This window comes from Balaenoptera physalus (genome assembly GCF_965194825.1).
Source record: "Balaenoptera physalus genome assembly, chromosome: 11".
NCBI classification, from domain to species: domain Eukaryota; kingdom Metazoa; phylum Chordata; class Mammalia; order Artiodactyla; family Balaenopteridae; genus Balaenoptera; species Balaenoptera physalus.
In genome coordinates, this window is record NC_138896.1 from 13,949,184 (window position 1) to 13,971,031 (window position 21,848).

The 21,848-nt window shown below is 41.5% G+C and overlaps 1 protein-coding gene across 2 annotated transcripts in view; it reads right to left on the reverse strand.

Annotated features, from left to right (window-relative positions):
- NUP153 (nucleoporin 153) overlaps positions 1-4,212 on the reverse strand; it is an 81,278-nt gene extending 77,066 nt beyond the window's left edge. Inside the window, exon 1 of one of the 2 annotated variants that reach the window (XM_082415149.1) lies at positions 3,789-4,212. In XM_082415149.1, the coding sequence (XP_082271275.1) occupies positions 3,789-3,899 (111 nt within the window). In that variant the 5' untranslated portion in view covers positions 3,900-4,212. The remainder of the gene's footprint in view (positions 1-3,788) is intronic. The other variant, XM_082415148.1, reaches the window with a different exon arrangement.
- Between the last annotated feature and the right edge of the window lie 17,636 nt (positions 4,213-21,848).

Here is a 21,848-nt window from a genome sequence, read left to right on the forward strand (position 1 = left end):
TAGTACAAACCTATAAAAGACTTAACTTTGGTAAAGAAAAATACCTCTACTAAGAGGCAGCAAAATTCAGATACAATAAAACATTTAAATCAAAAGGTTCTACTTAATCACAACAATTTCAAATGAGTCCTTACTCTATATGCCAGGCTCTGTTCTAAGAGCTTTCCTTATATTATCTCATTTAACCCCTCCCAACAATTTCCACTTTACAGATGAGTAAATTAAGCAGAGAGTACTTGTCCAAGTTCTGGCAGAATAGGGATTCAAACCCAGAGGCTCTGACTGTATTACAGCACATTTTTTTCCTATCAACTACTTCCATTTCTATTTTCACTAACCGTATTAATTAAACATCTAGGATAAAGCAAAGATAAAAGTCCAAACTACTCAGAGACTTCTGGAATGAGTTAAGTATTCAGCCATTAAATATCCCTCCTTTTCAAAACTGAGAACACTCTTTTGCCATCAGAATCCAAGCAGGACATAGTTATTTGGGACAAAGTATCATATAGAAGCTACCAAAACAACAAAAAAACTACACTATCACATAAACCAAGATTAGGCAAACCATGGTCTGTGGGCCAAATTCAGCCCTCAGCCTGTTTTCATACAGGCGGCAAGCTAAGAATGATTTTTACATTTTTTAAAGGGTTATAAAAACAAAACAAAGAACCTGCAGCAACAAAACCTAAAATATTTACTATATGGTCCTTTAAAGAAAACGTTTGCAGACTCCTGATTCAAGCTACTGAATAGATAAAGGGGTTTCCTCCCCCCCTTTTTTGAAAATAGCTAAATGCAGAAACTGACTTGTAAGACAAACTGCATCTAGGAAGATAAAATGAGTGGATTCCCTTAGCTCCAAACCAGAAGACAAAACCTCTGAAGCACACCCCCCAAAAAAGGGCAAAAATAAGTAGTTCCCTTCTCACCAGGAGGTGGCAGTAGATTCTTCCAGAGGCAAGGTTCTGGTTTGCCCATGGGCTCAAGTTTTTTGTGGTGGCTATTAAGAAAAGCAGCTTGACCTCTCCAGAGCTGACTTTCTGGGCCTGACAATCTGCACAAAAAGGAAAGGGGAAAGGAGACTGAACAGGTGACAAGAACTAAGCACATTCTCTTTACTGACCTGTTCACTCCCACTAGAAAAATGATACCATTTCCTAAATGCATCTGGGCTAAGAGTTAGGGGGTAGGAAAGAAGGCAAGTGAAAATGATCAACTTAATCATTTGGTGCTGTTCTTCATTTTTGCTTCTACAATTCTTAAGTTACTACCCTTCAGTTAGTTGAATAAGACAATGGATTTTTGTCTCCACAACTTGAAGCAAGATGCCATTTTAAAGATCAGAAGTTAATAGGAAAAAAATGTGAACTTTAGGTATACCTCAGCAGAGCTAAACCAGAATAAGTCAAAACAGGAAATTACAAGTCAGTTGAACGCATGCGAAAGTCGCAGGTACTGCGTGACTGCACAAGCCAGTTGGCCTGACAAGCAATGGCAAACATCCATTAACTAACAGTGCCAGATCGCTCATTCTTCTTTCAAGCCTCTACTACACAACCCAAAAGCTTCATTTTTGCCCAGAAACCACTGGACATTTAATCAAAATACATGAGTACAAAACATGCCATGTCATGAAGCTCCTTGCTATTCATGATGACTCAGCAGTTGCTGCAAAACAGAGGGGTGACAGCCAAGGATAGCTGACAGCAACCAGGGAGTCTACAAGTTCACAAAAGTTCCAGTAAGGATTAAAGAAAGTCCTTATTTTAAGATTTTTTTTTTTTTAATCCTTAAAGTATTCTTTTGTATATTCCTGGATACTTTTCTTTGGTAGTATCTGCCAATATTAATACCTGCAGTGTTGATTAAGAAACCCCCAAACACCTTTGATCCAATTCAAAAGCTAAAAATGTACTTTCTTTTTCAATTAAATGGGTGGGGCAAAAAGCTGAAAGTACTTTAGATAGGGGGAAATGATAAACTATCAGGCTTTAAAACAAAACCACACAGTCTGAAATCATACCAGCTCTAAGACAATTTGGATCATAGGTGTTACGTTGTTAAGGCATCATCTCCCCCAAATTAGATTTTTATCTAAGTACATTTAAAAATAAGGTGTGATTTTTTGGCTTTTGCCACTCAGAATATATGAGCTCCTTTCCAGACCATCCAATATTCTGTATTTACAAATTTCTTTTTTTATGTAGTAACTTTCTTTTGAGGAGATCTAGGAAAGCACTCAAAGACATTTATTCTTCAGGAAAAACAGAAAGCATGTGTATTTAACTTCCACTCAACCAAAGGATTAGGTTAAATGGCCAGGCTTGTGACCCGAATTCTAATCTTAAATCTGCCTGCAAGTACCCCTGCTCCTCACAAAGGAATCTGAAAACCAAGCTCTTTTGGTATATATCCGGGGGAAAACCGGTGGGAGGTAAAAGTAAGGCCAAGACCTGTAACCGTAAGTAGAGAGCTACCTAATATTACAGACCACAATTTTTACTATTAAGAAATTTCTCTGAAATCTTTTAAAATTCTGTTTTTAATGATACAATTTAACACCAGCACCAAACATGTTAAAGTGTTCAATATTCATCATCATCCAGAATAAGGCAATCTAGGAAGTCTACCCTTAACAGTAAGCGACAAGTTATCAGACCCTTTTGCTATACCTTTCTGTTTTTTATAGGTTTAAGACCCACACTTACTTCTACCTTAGTATCCCTGAAAAGTGTTATGACTTTTATTAGAATATTCTTAACATATTCCTACTCAATCCCCATAACAAGTAAAATTTTTAAAACGGAGTTGTCTCAGAATCAAATGTCTCAGTTACAATTAGGATAAACTCTTCATAATTTCAAACACCCACGAGTGCACAGGGTGCTTAGATTATAAGACCACCAACATTCCTGGAGTGTCAAAAGTACCTAAACTTCTAGAATACGCCCCGTAACATTAAAATAGTTTGTGCGTGAGATCAGAACTGGAGTCCCGGTCAGCTGTGCAGAATGGCCAATTCCAGCTTCCAAAATAAAAGGCGGGGGGGTGGGGTGGCGGGGGGGGGGATTGGACAAAAGTGGGGAGGAAAGAGTCTCGCGACGGAAAAGAGACGTAAGTGTGGAGAGGGACTTTCAAAATGCCCCAGTGCCACTAACTATAAGCCGGTTAAGAAACAAACAAACAAACAAACAAAAAAAAAAAAACAAAATCGAAGCCAGTGCTCTCAGATCGGGGAGGGACACCGGGAGATGGAGAATTAATTAATCGCGTTGTAAGTTATTCCACTTTCCGCGCTAACAGCGCCCCCGACAACCCCCGGGTGCCCCGGAGGCAGATTCCTCCGGGCAGCCCCCTCCCCACACACGCTGAGACGCGGGAGACTAGCAAACAGCAGACGTAGGGGCCTCCAGCCACATCTTTTTCCTTCTCCCTCGAGAGAACGTGAGTAATACCCCCAAACCCCCAATCCCCGCCAAAAAACGGAAGAATTCTAGGCCCAGCGTGGCCTAGGATTTCTGTTCCCGCCCTGCGCCGGTCGGGGGAAAGCCCCAGGCGGAGCGGGCTGGGGAGAGGCGGCCGAACCACACGTGTGCGCCGCAGGATTGGCCCGTCTCAGCCCACTTCCCGTCGCCGCCCCAGCGGCCAGAGCTCCCGCCGCCTCGCTCGGGCCTCCGCTCAGGCCCTCCCGTCCGCTCCACGTGGGGCGCCGGGGCCCCTCGCCGCCCGTCCACTCCCGCCCAGTTCCCGACCCGCTAGGCCCCCACGGCGCCGGGGTCCCGTACCTGGTGCTGTTGTCGCCCCTGCTGGTAAGGTTTAATTGGCCCCTGGTGGCAACGCCGAGTCCGGATCTTGCCGCCACCGCCCCCTCCTATGCCTCCAGCTCCCGAGGCCATGGCGTGAGCCTCCGCGGCTTCCCCCTCCGGGGCGGGAGAGGCAGAGACGGCCTTAGAGCCCCCCCCGCCCGGCCCCAGCCCAAAAGTACGCACGCGCTGCCCACACAGCGGGGCACAGGCACACCGGGAATCGCGGGGCTGCGAGCAGGAGCCGAGAGAGAACGCGCGCTGGCGGCAGGGAAGGGGGTGGCGGCGACAGAGGCCGAGGAGCTGGCTCCGGTCCGGCAGCCTCCCGCGGACCCCCGCCTCTGTGTATGTCACCGTCTCTATGGAGATTGCCCCGCAGAGGACACTGCGAGCGGCTCCAGGCGCTGCTTAGGCCTAACTCGACCGCCGGCTGATGGGGATTCTTCTTCCGTCGCCCTAGCCGTAGCTGCCGCAGTTGAAGCCGCCGGCGCCGCCCGCCTACCCCTCCCCTTTGCGCACAGCGCCCGCCCAGCCGTCGTCGTCGTCCCTGCAGTCGCCGCTGTTGCGTCTATTGCCGCTGCTAAAGCCGCCGCTGCTAAAGCCGCCGCAGCAGTTGTGAGCCAGAAGATCGTCACTCGTCAGCGCCCGACGAGTTTGCATCATCACGCTGCGACCGGGTGATAGGCAAGGAGGAAGGAAGGGCGGGTCGAGCCTGCTCTCTCGGCTGCGCAGGCCGCTGGGAAACGTAGTTCAGCGGAAGAAGGCGAATTCCCAGGACGCGGAAGGAGATGGGCGGTTCGCCGCAGAGGCACAAAGCCAGGGGTTCCGTTCGACTTATTGCTCTGCGCTGCAAACGTAGACTTCGGAAGAGGCATTTAGCACAAAAAGAGTAACCTCCTTCCCGGTCTCCTTCTCCCCGTGGTTGGTAAAGCGGGCAGAAAGTAAGCAGATCGTAAAATCACAGACAGAAGCTAACAATACCTTATAAAAAGAAAAAAACTGGTTGAAAAGACAATGTCCATGATCTTTAAGCCTAAAGCAGAATTAGAAAATACATACAGTTTCGTTAATGTTCCATTAACATATAAGGGCTTTGTTGTCAAAACACACAAGTGCTGGAATTCTCACTCCACCACTCTCTAGTTTGACCTTGAATAAGTCAAAACCTTCCTCCCCCCTATAAAACGGGAACTTTAAAATCCACCTTATAGAGCTGTTGTGATCATCCAAATGGAGCACTTAGTATATTTCCTGGTATACAGGAAATGCAATAAATGATTACCTACAGCAGTCAGCTCACATTAGAGGTGAGTGGTATATTACCAGTAATAAAAATATACATATATTTGCCCCAAATAGAAGGCATTATATTTAGGAAAGTGAGTAAGCGAGCTAGGCTCAGAGACTGAATCCACAAAGTAGAGAGATTGTAAGAGCTGACTGTTAGAAAGATCTTGGTGATCACGTGATCCAGCCCTCATTCAACGGACAAGTCAGGGGTCCAGAGAATTCAAGTGGCATACTGGAGGATACTGAGCTGCGCAGTCAAAGCCAGAACTATAACCCAGCTTTTCTATAAGTGTCCAAACAAGTAACCAAATGATTAGGGAGAAAATCTACTGTGAAGAAACATAGACTTAATGTTCCATTTGAGACAATTGGTTTTAAAGCTTATAAATAACTTCGGAGTCAAATAGACTTAATTTAAAATCTATCACTTACTAGCTGTGTAGCCTTGGGGAAGTTACTGATCCTCTTTCTAAGCTTCAGTTTCCTCATCTGCAAATAGAATGAATATTAACCTCAACAGGTTGGTGGTTCTGATGAAAGGATTTATGTGTCTCTGTATAGTTCATAATAACTGCTTAGATACAAAGCATCTAATATCATCCAGTTATCAGATACAAATAACTAACTTCAAGACTTTTATACCATCTCTACCACCAAACTTCACTCCAATATTCCAATCACTATATAAATCATGTAACTCAAAAGGTGAAGCCAAACTTACAGTACCTTGGAATTTGTAGTACCTTCCAGCACCTAAGGAACCATGACGTATAAGGCATAGGTTCACAGAACAAATGGCACCTCTGATTATAACCACCAAGACTATAAAAAGTTCCCAAATAGGATAGACAAAATTAATTACCTCCTTTTGTGCTTCAGTGTCCTAGCTTCATGGCCCCTTCCACCACTAACTCCCCACTAGACTCTCCAGGTATACAAGCTCTTCCCCCTGAAGCACTTCATCCTTCTTCAATACAGTTGTCTTTCATGATTCTTAGCTAGATATGTGACAAGCAGAGTAAAGTAATTCCTAATAAGCCAACTCCCAGAAAAGATCTGTACCTTAATCTCTAATTGCACTTCATATATAGGAGACTGAACTGTAGCCACATACCATTTGCCCTTTTCACCCTACCAAACTCAAAATTTCCAGCACAGGTGAATAAACTGGCTGGGACTCAAAAATCATTCCTGTCTTGGGGGCTGTTATTTGGTGTATGAGACAGCATTCATATCCAAGCTCTGAAAGGAAAGGACATGCGAAAGAGCTGGGCCACACTCAGATAAAACTTCAGAATAGAAGATTAGTAGGATTCAGGGAGATAAGGAAAAATCCACATCCTCCTTTAGCCTTGATCTCAGTTGTTTAACTCATTTTATGATTATTTCTTTGAAGTAAAATAAATGTGAGGGAACAATAATACTTTAGTCCCACATTCAGGTAACTGAGTTATTGGAAACTTTACCAATCTTGACAGCAGAGAAGGAATAAGAAGCAAGAAGAAATCTGCATCCTAAACTTTCCACTGCCTAATTTTACCCTGAAATAGTATCAGCCTCGCTATGGGATGAAATAACTTCTCGTACATAGTTTGAGATTCCAAAATAATATGGTGTCTGTGCTGAAATTCAGTTTGGAGTTACAAATCACCAAATCTAGAATTCTTCACACACTTTTGGTACAGAACTCATTGTTCAGTTAGGAATTACTAGTAGTTGAATGGGTTATAATAAGTTATTCTGATTATAAAACTTAATCTGCCCACCTTCAAACATACAAATAATTACTGAATATTTCTCTAAGAGATACTATATATAAGTTGGGAAAAATATCAAATGGCATGGAATAATAATAGGTATTCTTGAAATCCTTCCAGCCATATTAGGAGTTAAGTTTTGGGGGAAGGGAATAATATGTATTATTTAGTATGTGTAAGTAAGCAATTTCTATAAATGATAAAATTTAATCCCAACAAAACCTATGATATTCTGTAGTTCACAGAATTGGAAGCTATCACTTGCAGATTTTCTATTATAAAGTGGTTATCTTCTTTATTCATCCTTTATTCATTACTTCTATTCCCATCAGTCTTTCGGTCTAGACAAAATTGAAATAACTCTGAGAAGTGATCTTGTGTTTTGGGTTGTTTCACTGGGAGTATTTTAATAGAAACTAATTTCTCCCCTAATAGGTTTTAAACGCCAAGATTTTTTTTCCTCACTGCTATAATCTGAACACATAGAACAGTGTTGACACATAGCAGTAGCTCTACATATACTTTAGCTCATTTGCCCAACATCCAGTTACTACCAATGCCAACTGTTTCCATTTTATTGTAATAAATACAATGATGAATACAGCTGAACTACTTTATATAACCTTTCCTAGCTTGCATACATTCATTTTCTATACTGCATAACAAATTAATATTTCTCAAATTCATTTATTTATTCATGATAAAGCATTCATGAGCACTGTAAACAGATCCGTATGAAAATATTATGCAGGAATTATTATCCTCTTACCTTTGCCATCACTCTGCCATTTTTGTAGGCAATTTAGGAACCTAACTACCACTTAAACATTTTTTTAAAAAAGATTTTTTTTCCAGTTCAGTGGAGAACTCCACACTTTAGAAATCTCTCTCTGTGATGGCCTTCATGTTGACTAAAATGTTGAGATCCTAGTACTGTCTTACTGCATAGTGAGCATAGACGTTTGCCAACTGTATGATATGATAGCCATTGGAAAGACTAGACTCAAATATCTGGCTTAGGATCACCTGGGAATTCCAGGACTCCCATCATGGCATGGGGATATGAGAATATGTTGAAGGATGGGAGTGAAGAGTACATCAACAGGTGCATTTGGGTGGAAAGGATATTGTACATCAGACCTCCAAATCACAGAGAGAAGAAGCCATGTTAGCAAAATCAATAGAATTCAATGTATTTGTCTCTATGAAGGATAAGGAAAAAAAAGACAGCCATTCATATTCAGATCAAGTGGCAGAAATGGACACAAAACACAGAAGGACAGAAATTCTGTCTCAATAAGGTGAAAACAAAAATTAGACCAACTTTGCTTAAATGTGGATCCAGTTTTTTTTCAGCCAAAACAGATGGTGTATTGGAAGAGATCTTAATTTATGAAAAGACTGTTACTACTAAAGTCCCTCTCCACAAAGAAACATCTTTATTTTTCCCCATATGATATGGTATCCATCTGACAATTATAAATTAGCAAATAGAGAGGCTTCTGACCTTTCTTTAGAGATAAGGAATATCCACCAATTACAAGTGAAATACAATTTGGTCTACACCCAACCTGGATTGAAAAACAGCCTTTATATCTTCTTCAAAAGGTAAGACAATTCTGGCCAAAGGAGTATTTAGAGATGACAATTACAAGAAGTTAGAAAGCTATGTATTTACCCTAGCTACACAAAATGAGGTATCTGCTATGATGTGTATTGAAGCAAATTATTTTATTAAGAGTAGTTTTAGACAGATCTCCTTGATCTTCCAACAGACATTTCTATGTGATAATTATTACCAAGCATTTCATTAGATAGAAAAATAAGGTTAAACTAGTGGTTTTTAAAAAAAAATGTATTATAATGATATAATGAACTTCAATCTCAGCTGGAAAAACTCAAAGTGGGGTTGGGATTCTAGAAAAGTATTGGGGTTTTTGTCTGTATTTTAGGGACAGAGAGGCCACAGTATTGGGAAGATATTTAAAGATGTACATCATTATACTCTCATTAACTTACTGTGTTCTCTGTCTTTTGGGAATAAAGTAATACTTAAGACTAAATGAATTAACTAATATAATCAAATTTTGATTAACTATATAGATCACTTAATTCCAACATGCCATATAACATTTTTCTTCTTCCTGACTGCGTATGTCAATATATAGTAGCTTTTGGCATATATGTGTTTATGTACCTTCCATTATAGTTGAAGGCACATTTTAAATTCATCAGTCCTAAATGGAAATTCAGTTTTACTGAATGAAATAATAACCAAATTCAGGAAGACCAGTCCCATCCTAATATTTAAGACAGTTAATGAATCAACAAAGATTAAACATATATTAGCCTATAGGCAAAATGTAAACTAGGATAAACATAAACAATTGAGATCAAGGCTAAAGCAGGATATAGATATTTATAAACAATTTACAAACATAATCTAAACATTAACACCTACTATGTATTGAACCAACTCTGTGTTGATTTCTAATCTCAGCATTTAGTATATATGTCAGTGTAGAAAACATTAAAACAACCTCTGTCCACATAGTGCATTATACTTTATCATTTTACTGAATCCTCTTAAAGTTTACTGTATTATGCTCTTATTAACCCCTAGCACGTAACACTAATAATTACTCCCAAATTCTACTTTCTAAATTCTAAACACCTGCTATTGAATTCATCCCATACAATAAATCTAATGGCTTAGTTTATTTTTTTTAATATAATTCCTCAGTTTCATTAGAAAACTGGACTCATCATTAAGGTTGCAATCTATGTAAAACTATAACGTTTGCAAAATTCAGTTTGCTCACAGTGAGACCAAGCGTTTTCATTTTTAAAAAGCATTTGTAGAGAATGCTGGAATTTATTAGACCCTAACTTATTAAGACTTCTTTTCAAGAGCATTCTACTAATTAACATGTTAACAACCCTACTGTACACGTCACCCCACCACCACCAGAAAGGTACAACCTACCTAGCTTAAAGGGTGTCTTTTGGCCCCTTGCTACTCAGGGGCTAGCAGCACCAGTCCTTGGGAGCTTGTTAGAATAAAGATCATCCCAGGCCAACTTAATCAGAATCTGCATTTCAACAAGATCGCCAGGTGATTCCTAAGCACAGGACATCTGAGAAGCCCTGTTTTAAGAATTAACCGTGCTGTAGAATTCATAAAGCACATCTGAAATGTTAACAGTCTGAAACTAAACATCAGTTATGACATATACTTGAGCACTTTAAAGAGCACTTTGCTAATTCCCAACTATCCTTCTTTATTTGTACAAATTTTCTTTTAGAATTAATTCACAAGAAACAAAAGACATGGATGGAGAGTAAACCATCTCACAATCCAAGAAGCTGTGAGCAGAGAGAAATTCTGAAAAGAAATATCAGACTACTTCCTTAGAATTGCTGTGGCTTTTCTCTTTTCCAAACACTCACAAAACCAATGTTAAGGTAGGAACTCCTAAGGGGGAATATTCTTGGTACTGGGTTAGCAACTAATATCTAAAATGTTGGATAAGAAGTCAGGCAACTTGGAGTAAAATCTATAGATTTTTTCACTTTCCTAAACTGTCAGGACACGAATGACGGCAGCTTTCTACTTAACAAATTTATAAAACCAATTAAATAGATTACCTACTAATAGCCTGACCTCCTACGTAGGTGCTATGAAGTCAAGAAAAAATTCAGATACAGTATTTTCTCCAAAAATTACTTCTGGAAAAAAATTAAATAGTAATGGATCTTTAGAGTAAAAATTCCTTCCCTGACATTGGTCATCAAAAGTATTCTTTCCACAACACACCTATAGCTCTTCTTAACTCTTACAACAGGGAAGGCCTAAAAAGTTGTGAAACACAAGAAATGAAAAATCGTTTTTAAAAGGCTCACCCATACCTCCCCTCCTATAGGCCAAATATAAACACATTTGTTCATATGAACACTTACACATCGAGACATCAAGGTACTGAAGTTAACCAAAGTTTCTATAAAGAACAGGCTTAGGAATCCCTGTTCTTCATTAGTCTCCAATCAACAATTTAAGTAAGAGTTGATGAACCAGCAGCTTATAGTGCGTGTAGATTTTTTTTCCCTCTTATTTAACATTTGGTACATTTCACCTTTACCACAATGTGAGCAGAAATGAAATTAAACATTTTTAATTTTCATTAGCTTCTTCTTCCAAAGGAAGCTAGACTATTACCTGAAATGAAATTCTGGATTTAGTACTTTTTTAGTGTCTATTATCGCAGGTAGCAGAGCTGATTTAACAGAGCAACTAACCAAACATAATGGTTAACAAGATGATTTTAAACCCAGTACCTATAACCCACGGCCTGTCTTCAAACTATCTCACCTTGTTTGGGTCCATTATAAGGACAACAGCATATCATGAGTCACCACAAACATGGTTCTTCAAAACAAAAAAACAAAAAGAACTCTACAAATATTCTCCAAAGCAAATATGAGTGAAGTTATACTATTCTACATGTAATATTAAATAGGCAGTGTTGCCAAACAAAGGCAACTCTGCAGACATGGAGCAAAGCCTGTTAAACAGACCACCTCCGGTTAGAGAAAGCTACCTCTGCCCACAAAGGTTTAGATTCAGAGTTAAAACATCAAAGCACGCCAAAAGTCTCCGCAGAGGCCCTAACCAAGCAACGCACAGCTTCTACCAGCCACGATTAAATCCAAGCCACAACTTAGATGCTTTAAATTAGTAATAGTTAAACCAGCTCTTTTTCACTTATGTGGTCATAAAATCTTGCCCCTTCTGTGAGGCAGCAGTAACTCCTAAGCACTTGCTATAAGAAGCACCTGCTTTTAGGCCCATGTCTTTCAGCTGAGGTGCAGAGATCAATGAATGATCTTAGCTTCGTGCCTGCTCACACTGGAGTATGATCCCTTGTCTCTCCCAGATTAGATGGTGCCATGCAGAACGGTAGTTACTCTGCAAACAGGTGGTTGAGGACACAGCCCTGCAAAAGGCCACCAGGAGTAGACAGTTAAGAAGGAAAAGCCATTTTTCTCTTTTCACTGCTGGCCCTTGTGACTATACCTCTCCTTAACTCATCATCTGGGCCTACGCTTTGCAGCTACGCTTCCTCAGATAACAGCCTCTTCCTTCTCTCAAGGTTTGCTTTGAGTTTACAAACAAAAAGGAGCTGACTTTTCCCCTTCATTTGCTCCATCGTTAACTTTAGAACGGGATTTTTTGAAAAGTCTTAAAGACTGAGATGGAGGAAAAAAAAAAATGCAATAGTTCTTAGAAGCTTTCTGTCCTAAGGTCAAACTAAGGAAAATGAAAGTACAGCGGCCAGTTCTACATCAAGTCGAAACAAGACAAGATCATTTGTTTAGATTTTTTTCAGCAACTTTCACTGACAACTTCCTACCCATGCCAGCAATATGGAAAAAGAAAGGGGAAATGTTTAAGGGGTGACATAAGAGAGAAGAAGGGAGTGGTGAGGAGAGAAAGGGAAGAGCAAATTTTAAATTCTGAAAAATAGTCACGATGAGCAATTCCTGAAAACTCAGTCAAAAATTCTGCCAGGTCCGCAGCCGACCTGAACTCACCTTTGGTGGATTGACCCTTCGTAAGTCAGTCTTCTGAGTCTAGACTGGCTCCTTGTTGATCCAAATTCACATGCTGTAAAATAAACAAAGGAGGGATGAGGGGTACCTTGCAGGAATGGTGCTACAGACGTGCAGAGTATCACTTACTAACGTCGTAAATAATGAAGGACTAATAAATAATACATTAGAAAGAAAAGACCCTCGTTATTGCCACATCATGGTTTCCTAACATTTTATATCCAGAGTACCAGGTGCAAATTGGATAAATGTTTACTAGATGGCTGAATGCATATTCACAGAGTTTCGTTATTTCAATTTGTTATTTCCCTCAACCACTTTTATGTGATGGAATTATTTTTCTGTGTATTTCAAAAATACTTTAGTTTGTTAAAATAATCTTTTATTATTAAAACACCTTTAATCCCCCCTTCCTTTTTAAACACAGTTTACCTTAGACCATGTACTACTTGCTGTGTCAGAAGTAAACAGAAAAAAATCACTTTTATGTAATCGGATGAAGATAGTGCTTTCCCTCAGGGATCATACCAAAATAGGAACTACAGGAGGAGGATATATCCTTTAAAACCAGACCTTTGGAATACTATGCAACAAATATTTACTATATTCTGAGCCATATGTTCTGCAGATAGAAACATGATGACGACATAGGGCCTGCCGTTTAGGGACAAGTAGAAATGGTTATACTTTTACTTTAAGTGTTTTGAATAAATACTTAATGCAGATACATTTCCTTTTGGAAATATGTATTGCATAAATGGCTGTAAGTTTACATTCTTTATTTTAAACAATTTTCGGTCAGAAAAAAGCTTCACCTAAACCAGCACTGTCCCCATACCCTGGGCTCAGTGGAATTGTGATGAGGATGCTGAACTAAGGAATGAGTTGAGTACGCTATTCCTTTATTTATTTATTTTTAAAAATTAACCATTTTATTTATTTATTTATTTTTGGCCACACGGCTTGTGGAATCCCAGTTCCCCAACCAGGGATCGAACCCGGACCCCCTGCAGTGGAAGCACAGAGTCCTAACCGCTGGACTGCCAAGGAGTTCCCTAGCCCTTTGTTTAGATGTAAATAAATTCTTTAGTATAAAAGAACAGGGTAAAAGAAAATACTGTAAAATGTAAACTCTAGACAGAGATACATAGCCCTGAGTTTGCAACGGGACAAATTGTGTCCCCAAATAATTGCAGTATCCAAGTAGGATCTTCCAGAGGAGAGGAAGAGACCAAGGAATATGATTTAAAGTTTCCCACACTCTTATTTAGTAATTAATTGCATGAAATAATAGCACTAAGGGGGGACTTCCCTGGTGGCGCACTGGTTAAGAATCTGCCTGCCAAGGCAGGGAACATGCGTTCAAGCCCTGGTCCGGAAAGATCCCTCATGCCGCAAAGCAACTAAGCCCGTGCACCACAACTACTGAGCCTGTGCTCTAGCGCCCGCGAGCCACAACTACTGAAGCCTGCGAGCCTAGAGCCTGTGCTCCGCAACGAGAAGCCACTGCAATGAGAAGCCCACGCACCATGAGAAGTAGCCCCACTCGCTGCAACTAGAGAAAGCCTGCACGCAGCAGTGAAGACCCAATGCAGCCAGAAATAAATTTATAAAAAAAAAATAGCACTAGGGGGTATCCACTGTGAGCCATGCACCTTGCTGTGTGATTTACGTGCATTCTTTTTCGTTCTTTTTCATCCTTACAACGTCTTTTAGGAAGTTGTCTAAAAGAGAAGGAGTTCACTCAAGGTCATACACTTGGTAGTTGACATGATGGGCTCTGAACTCACATCTGACTAATTTCAAAACCTGTGTTCCTTTCTTTAAGCCAGGCAGCATTCTAGAACTTCCCACAGCCAATGGGCGGGTACAGGGAGTGGAGTCTGAGATGTTTACGGAAGCTGCTCAGCCCACTGACATTCCGGCCTCTTCTCACCAAGGTTTGTCCAGCTGCTTCTCAGCCAGGGCCTTGGCAGGGTTTCTGGAGTGGAGTAAGGGCTCTGCTAAACAGGTCAGGGACAGTAGGAGATGTCTTATTGGGCCCCCTCACCTGTGAGTTCCCCTCTTTGTAGGGTTGCCAGACAACCTAGAAGACACCCAGCTAAATTTGCATTTCAGAAAAGGAACGAATAATTTTTTAGTATAAGAATGTCCCCAGTTGTGCAAATAATGCATGGGACAACTTCTTTGCTAAATCTGGCCACCCTGCTTCTTGGCACTATTTCAAAATGTCTTGGATTAGAATTAGAGACAGTTGCATGCATGCTGGAGTAACTTACAACTCTACACGTGATCTTTAGCTTAGAATGAAGATATCCTGGCTACCGACCGGAACTGTAGGAAACTCAACTGCAAGCACATCATCCCTACCCAGGCTGTTCCGTGGTTTATCATGGGATGCTGCCGTTATTCATTTGATTAGCTTCTAGTGCAGCAGACATGTCGAGAGTGTCCATGACTCAGGTATTCAAGAAATGTAAATTCCTATTTCTTTAACTCAACAGAATTTCTGTTCCAAAACCCCATTTTTTAGAGGTAGCAGAAACATAAACTAAGCCAAGTCAGGTCTCAGCACCCCGCCTCTTCCTAGAGTCGTTCCTAGGGTGCACGTCATGCTGTGGGGAGGGATGTGTTTCTTGATGTCCTCTGTCCCTGCAAATTGTTGCCAAGGCACCTCGCCTTCCTGGCCTTCTGCCCCCTTCAATCCAGGCCTTTGCATTCCTCCCGGTCCTCCTGGGCTGAGATGCACGGTGTAGCCCTTCCCTCTCCAGGGTCTCCTTGCACTCCAGGCCTCTGCTTTGGGGAGTGAAGCCTGAGGCTTTTCACCACTGAATCCTACTGTCTCAGGTGGGAAGGGAATGTAGTTCCTCTGGAGGACTCCAGACACCTGTGTCCTCTCTGTTCCCCTCCCCTCTCTAAATACTCTCTGCCTAGACAATCCTTCTCAATCTTTTTTTTTTTTTTCCAATCTTTTTCTGGGCATGGCCTCACCTTCCAGCTCTCAAATATTTTTCCTGTGTATCTAATTCCCCTGAGGATCTTAGGCTTTTGGAAGGTTATTGCTTTTCACCCTGGCTTATTCTCCCCACCCTCACCCCCTGCCAGGCAATGAATACGAAACTGTTTTCTTGAAAGGGGGAGAGAGAATAAGGTGAAAGTAAAGGAAAGTATCCTAACCAACTGACTTTAAACATCCTCAGGCCCTATCCCTCCCTTTTTTTTTTTTTCCCCAACGTCAAAGCTAAAGCATTAGATCCTGGTTTGTTTTAGGCATAAACTTTGCTTTTCCGCAGTAGTCCCCAAATCTGGCATCAGCAGCAGATGGGAAGCATTTAAAACATGGATTGTCAGGGCCCCAACCAGATCTATAGAATCTCTAGGGTTGAATCTAGGAATGCATATTTTTTAAAACTCCCACCATTTTTCTTACATGCTCAGTTGCACTCATCCTCTGGCCTGCTTCTGAGAATGACTCCCCTTTTCTTTCCCACATCTTCTACCTTCTTTCCCTTTCTTTCTTATCCCTGGAATGGCAACATCCAGTTAAAGGTTCCTTGCACAGAACCAAAATCTAGTGTGGAGTTCCGTATCCATCTTTCAAAGGGAAGATAGCCTGGAGGGCAAGAGGATGTTCAAGAGTCTCGTCTCCTCTTATCTATCTCTTACCCCGCTTTTCTCATCCTTCAGTGTCCTTTCCACATTCCAAGAAGAAAATCTCAGTGTAACCCATCAAACAGGACCACCCAACAACATATCTCCATCCTGTGTCAAATGCAAAACTATTTCCCAGAGACCTAAATGCTGCTTGGTTCTTAGGAAGAATCATCAGCAGATCTAAGCATCTCAGTTTTTCAAGGCTTGGGAATACTTGCAGAGGAAAGGCCTAAGCAATTAAGATATATTCCCAACATGCGTAAATTACAAAGTAAGATTCTTAAAAATCACTTGCATTGATTTGCTTACATTATTGTTAAACACCCTCTTAATTTATTTGGAGAGACCAGTTCACCTTTTTTAAAAGTGAATATGGCTAGGTAGGACATGTCAGGCTGGCAATACCATTGGCCTATTTTATTCTAAAATGAGGTTAGGAGTACTGAGCTAAATTGGGGCTTTTAAAGGATTACGTCCTAGGGAGTGATGAAAATCATTCGCAAGTAATGATTGGAAAGACTCACCCCCTGGGATGGTAGTTGATATTTATAAAAGTCAGCTATGCTTATTGACTTGACTCAACAGAAAGTCATGTATTATTATCATGACATCAGAATACTACTCCATATTAAATAACAGGGCAAAGGGCCTGAAAAATTAGGGAGTGTGCAGGCTGAACAGGAGCAGAGAAGTGAATGTAGCCTAAGAAGCTTCCAGTAATTCCTTTTTCTTTCTTTTTTTTTTTTTTGGCCACACCTCGCGGCTTGTGGGATCTAGTTCCCGGACCAGGGATCAAACCCGTGCCCCCTGCATTGGGAGCGCAGAGTCTTAACCACTGGCCTGCCAGGGAAGTCCCTTTTCTTCTTAAGAAAGTAAATTTACATTGAATATCTCACTCCAGGCTTAATTATTGAGAAATATATCTTTCTCTTTGAAGTTGATTAAGCAGTGACGGAAAAAGACAAATATTGTATGATTTCAATTACAAGTGTAATCTAAAACATAAAACAAATGAACATAACAAAACAGAAACAGAGATATATATAACAGAGAACAAACAGATGGTTGCCGGAGGGGAGGGAGGTGGGGGGAAGAAAGAAATAGGTGGAGGAGATTAAGAGGGACAAACTTCCAGTTGCAAAATAAGTGAGTCCAGGGTATGACATGTACAGTGTGGGGAATATAGTCAATAACTAAGTAATATCTTTGTATGGTGACATATTGTAAGCAGACTTATGGTGGTGACCATTTTGATATGTACAGGAAAAAATCACTATATTGTGTAACAGGACCTAACATACTATTGTAGGTCAATTATACTTCAAAACCAAATATACATACAAACTCATAGAAAAAGGGATCAGATTTGTGGTCACTAGGGGATGGGGGAATGGAGGGAGGGGGAATCAGATTAAGGTGGTCAAAGGATACCCTAAACTTCCAGTTATAAGATAAATAAGCCCTAGGGATGTAGTGTACAACATGATAAATATAGATAACACGGCTGTGTGTTACATATGAAAGTTAAGAGAGTAAATCCTGGGCTTCCCTGGTGGCGCAGTGGTTAAGAATCCGCCTGCCAATGCAGGGAACACGGGTTCGAGCCCTGGTCCCGGAAGATCCCACATGCCGCGGAGCGACTAGGCCCGTGAGCCACAATTACTGAGCCTGCGCATCTGGAGCCTGTGCTCCGCAGCAAGAGAGGCCGCGATAGTGAGAGGCCCGTGCACTGCGATGAGGAGTGGCCCCCACTTGCCACAACTGGAGAAAGCCCTCGCACAGAAACGAAGACCCAACACAGCCAAAAATAAATAAATTAATTAAGTAAAAAAAAAAAAAAAAAGAGAGTAAATCCTAAGAGCTGTCATCACACACACAAACATTTTTTTCTATTTCTTTATTTTTGTATCTATATGAGATGATAGATGTTCACTAAACTTATTGTGGTCATCATTTCATGAGTATGTAAGTCAAATCATGCTGTCCACCTTAAACTTAGACAGTACTGTATATCGATTATAACTCAATAAAATTGGAAGGAAAGAAGTTGATTAAGCAGCAGTATCTATTCAAAGCTGATTGATCAGGAAATATTATAACAGATGCCGACCGTCTACAGAGCACTCCGCTAGATGCTGTAAATAAAGAAAACTAGTTTTCCTGCACAGAGTGTCCTTTTTTCCTGAAAGGTTGACACAGGCATGGAGTTGAGAACCAAAGAAATCAGGCTTCACAGGTTGAAAGGAACTATAAAGGTCTGCTAAGCCAGTCCCACAACTAACGCATGAGTGACTTTTTCAACTTTGTAAGTATCCATTGTGTTGGGGCTTTATCGTCTACAGAAATGAAGATCCGTGCTTCCTGAGGGGTGGAGAGTGGTCCTGGCAGGTGGCAGCTGTTATCTCCGGGACCTGCTCTGGGACTCAGCCTGGACGGACCTAATCCCCGGGGACACTTCATCAGCGAGTCTTGCCAACAAGTGCTCTCTTGGCCGAAAGCTGATTTTCTCTCAATACTTGTGTTGTTTTATATATTTGTACTTTAGATAATAACCTTGCTCTTTGTGATGGTTTGTCAGATTGTGAAGCATTTTTTCCATTTGTTACTAATTCGTTCATTTAATAAATTTTTATTGTTACTGTTGTGTTTCATTATAGGAAACTGAAGTCCAGAGTGCTTAGGCTATATACTCAAAGTCACAACTTTGTGACAGTAATAGAACAGATATCTCCTGACTCAAATTCCAGTGAGTTTTACCCTATTTGGGATGTGTTCTTACTTTGTTTTCATTGACAGCACTGGTAAGTTTAGACTATTTACAAGCATCGTGGTTATGGATTTACTTAGATTTGCTTTTATCTTCTTATTTTGTTCATTCTGTCCACCCTGCTTTTTGTTTGTTTTTTTGGCCGTGCCTCGCAGCTTGCAGGATCCTAGTTCCCCGACCAGGGATCGAACACATTCCCCCCGCACTGGAAGCACGGAGTCTTAACCACTGGACCGCCAGGGAAGTCCTACCCTGTTTTTTTCTATGTTGCCTTTCCCTTCCTTTCTTGCCTACTAATGGTTAATGGTCTTGTTGTCCCTGCCTTTCCTCCCTTTCTGTTGGTTATGAAGCTGTAACACTTCCTTTCTTCCTTCCTTCCTTCCATTTCAACATGAATCGTCTGAAACTGATCAGCCTCGCTCCTCTTCCAGAACGACACAAGCGCTATAGAATGCTTTCAGTCCAATCCCTCCTTCTCTCAACTATTGACCATATTTTTGTCCCACGTCATTTTCACACTTACACACAAGTTTTGTTCTGTTGATGCTTGTTTAGATTTAACCATATATCGACTGCTTTCTTTGCTCATCACTCTTTCTTGGCTTTTATTCCTTCCATCTGCATTTAATTTTCTTCTTCTTGAAGTACTTCTTTTAATAGTCTTTTAGTGGGAGAGTCTATAGGTGGTAAAGTCTTTGTCTCTGCCTAAAATGTTATTTGCCCTCATTCTTGAATTATTAACAAACCAGAAGCTGAAGTACAGATTGACTTGCTCTCAGAATTTTGGAACTATTCCATTGGCCTCTTGATGGGAGAGCATGAGTCTTGGAGGTACAGATAAGCATGGTTCGGATAGATGTTAAACATAGTACAGGGATCCTGGAGCAAGGGTATGACCAGTGAGAAGTAGACCTGGAAAGGTGCTTGGAGGCAGGTCAGCAGGATAAACCTGGTTCAATAGAAAGAGTGGGCTTTGGCATCAAACAGACGTCAGGCCTGGAGCTGCCATTCACCTGCTGGCTGACCTTGAGCAATTTTAAACTAGAATAAGCTTGTTATTTCAAGTTTTTTTTTAAGTTGTTGGTTTATTTTTTGAAGAATGATCCAACCTATCCCTTTACAGAATCCATATCAGGGATGCCCCAACCTTTAGTTAAGGGCTATATTTCATTTCCTTAGAGGCTGGAGATCCCCAAATGAAGGCGGTACAGACAGCAAAGTCTCTGAGCTAGGAGAAAGGAGGAATGCCTCTGCCTGCAGCTTTCCCTTCTCTGCTGGAAATCCAAAGAAACTAAGAGTCAAGTGTAACAGCCGCAACCACTATACAGTTCTTCTGAACAGGATTTTGAGGCTGACAGACTGATTATGATCATCTTGCTGGATTTGAAGCTCAGCTCCATCATTTTCTGGCCCTTATGACTTTGACAATCCTTAAACTAAGACTGTGTTTTTTCATCTACAAAGAGGGGGTAATGACAGTATCTACCTCACAGGTTTAGTGAAATGATTTCAGGAGACAGTGCATACGAAATCCTTTACACCCAATAATGATGCAATGGGGTATTTGTTAATATTAAACAGATGTATCATTTTGCCTCCAAATCATGTTACTCTCTGGTTCTCCACTCTTTGTGTCTGTTCCACGTCTTCTGTCACAGAGTGGTGGGTACTATCTTGAGCACAGGTTAGCTTTCAGACCTCACCTAGGTAATAGGTAACCTTGAGAGCCATGTTTTGTTGAATGAGAAAAGGGTTGTTTTAATTCCAAGAGCCTTCCTTTACATATTCAAGCAAAGTTTGGAGGTCTGAGCATTTTGTTAAAAGTCAGAGTATAGAGAGACCGGCTCTATGGTATAAAGGTGGTTCCTGTGAGACAGGAAGGGAAGGAGAAAGATGGAATCAAGAAAGGGGATGAGAGAAGAGACAGAGACATTCAGAGGTTGAGACCATGGTGGGGATGCTTCCTGGTCTGTAAGAGGAGACCTAATCCACCATGTCTTTGTCTGGGATAAGATGTTGGGAAAACCATTAGAAGCTAAGACAGCTTGAGAGGGAATTTGAGACTGCCTAGGCTGATGTCTGCTTCTCCCTGTTGGCACCCTCCCAGCCTTGCTTTGGTAGGATGGACAGAAGGGATGGGCTCCAGAAAGCATCCACCTTGTCCCTCTTGCGGCACAGATAAGTTCCTGAAAGACACCATGAATGATGCAGAAGAATTAACAGCTGAGAATTAAGTCACCGTGACTGTCCAGGGTTTGCCACGCATGGGCACTCCTGTACGGAGTGCCATGGCAGGGGCTGCACTGTGGACAGCCCAGATCTGGAGCAGGGAGACCTGAGCCTCACAAGTCCCAGTGCAAGGCCAGCAGGGGAAGCTCGTCAGCAGAGGCCGTTTGCCAGGTTTCCTGGGAGCAACTGTCCTCAAAAAGTTTCTCAGAGGACAGACCATCACCGACATCACTGGTGGATGAAGACAGAAGTCTGTGCCCAAAAATTAGATGAGAAAAGCTACTCCTCAACCGGGGTCAGCAGGAGGCAGCAGAGGGCAACAGATTACGGGCACCTCTCCTGGTTGACGGGAAAACTAAAGGTGCCTTCTAGACCCATCCTGGGAGGCGAGGAGGAACAGAGAGGGGAAAAGGGCCCCAACGCTGAGTTTGAGTTGACTGAATATTTACCTGAGTCTAATTCTTTTTTTAAAATTTATTTTATTTTTATTTATTTTTGGCTGCGTTGGATCTTTGTTGCTGTGCGCTGGCTTTTCTCTAGTTGTGGCGAGCGGGGGCTACTCTTCGTTGCGGTGCGCGGGCTTCTCATTGCGGTGGCTTCTCTTGCTGCAGAGCACGGGCTCTAGGCGCGCCGGCTTCAGTAGTTGTGGCTCGCAGGCTCTAGAGCGCAGGCTCGGTAGTTGTAGCGCACGGGCTTAATTGCTCCGCGGCATGTGGGATCTTCCCGGACCAGGGC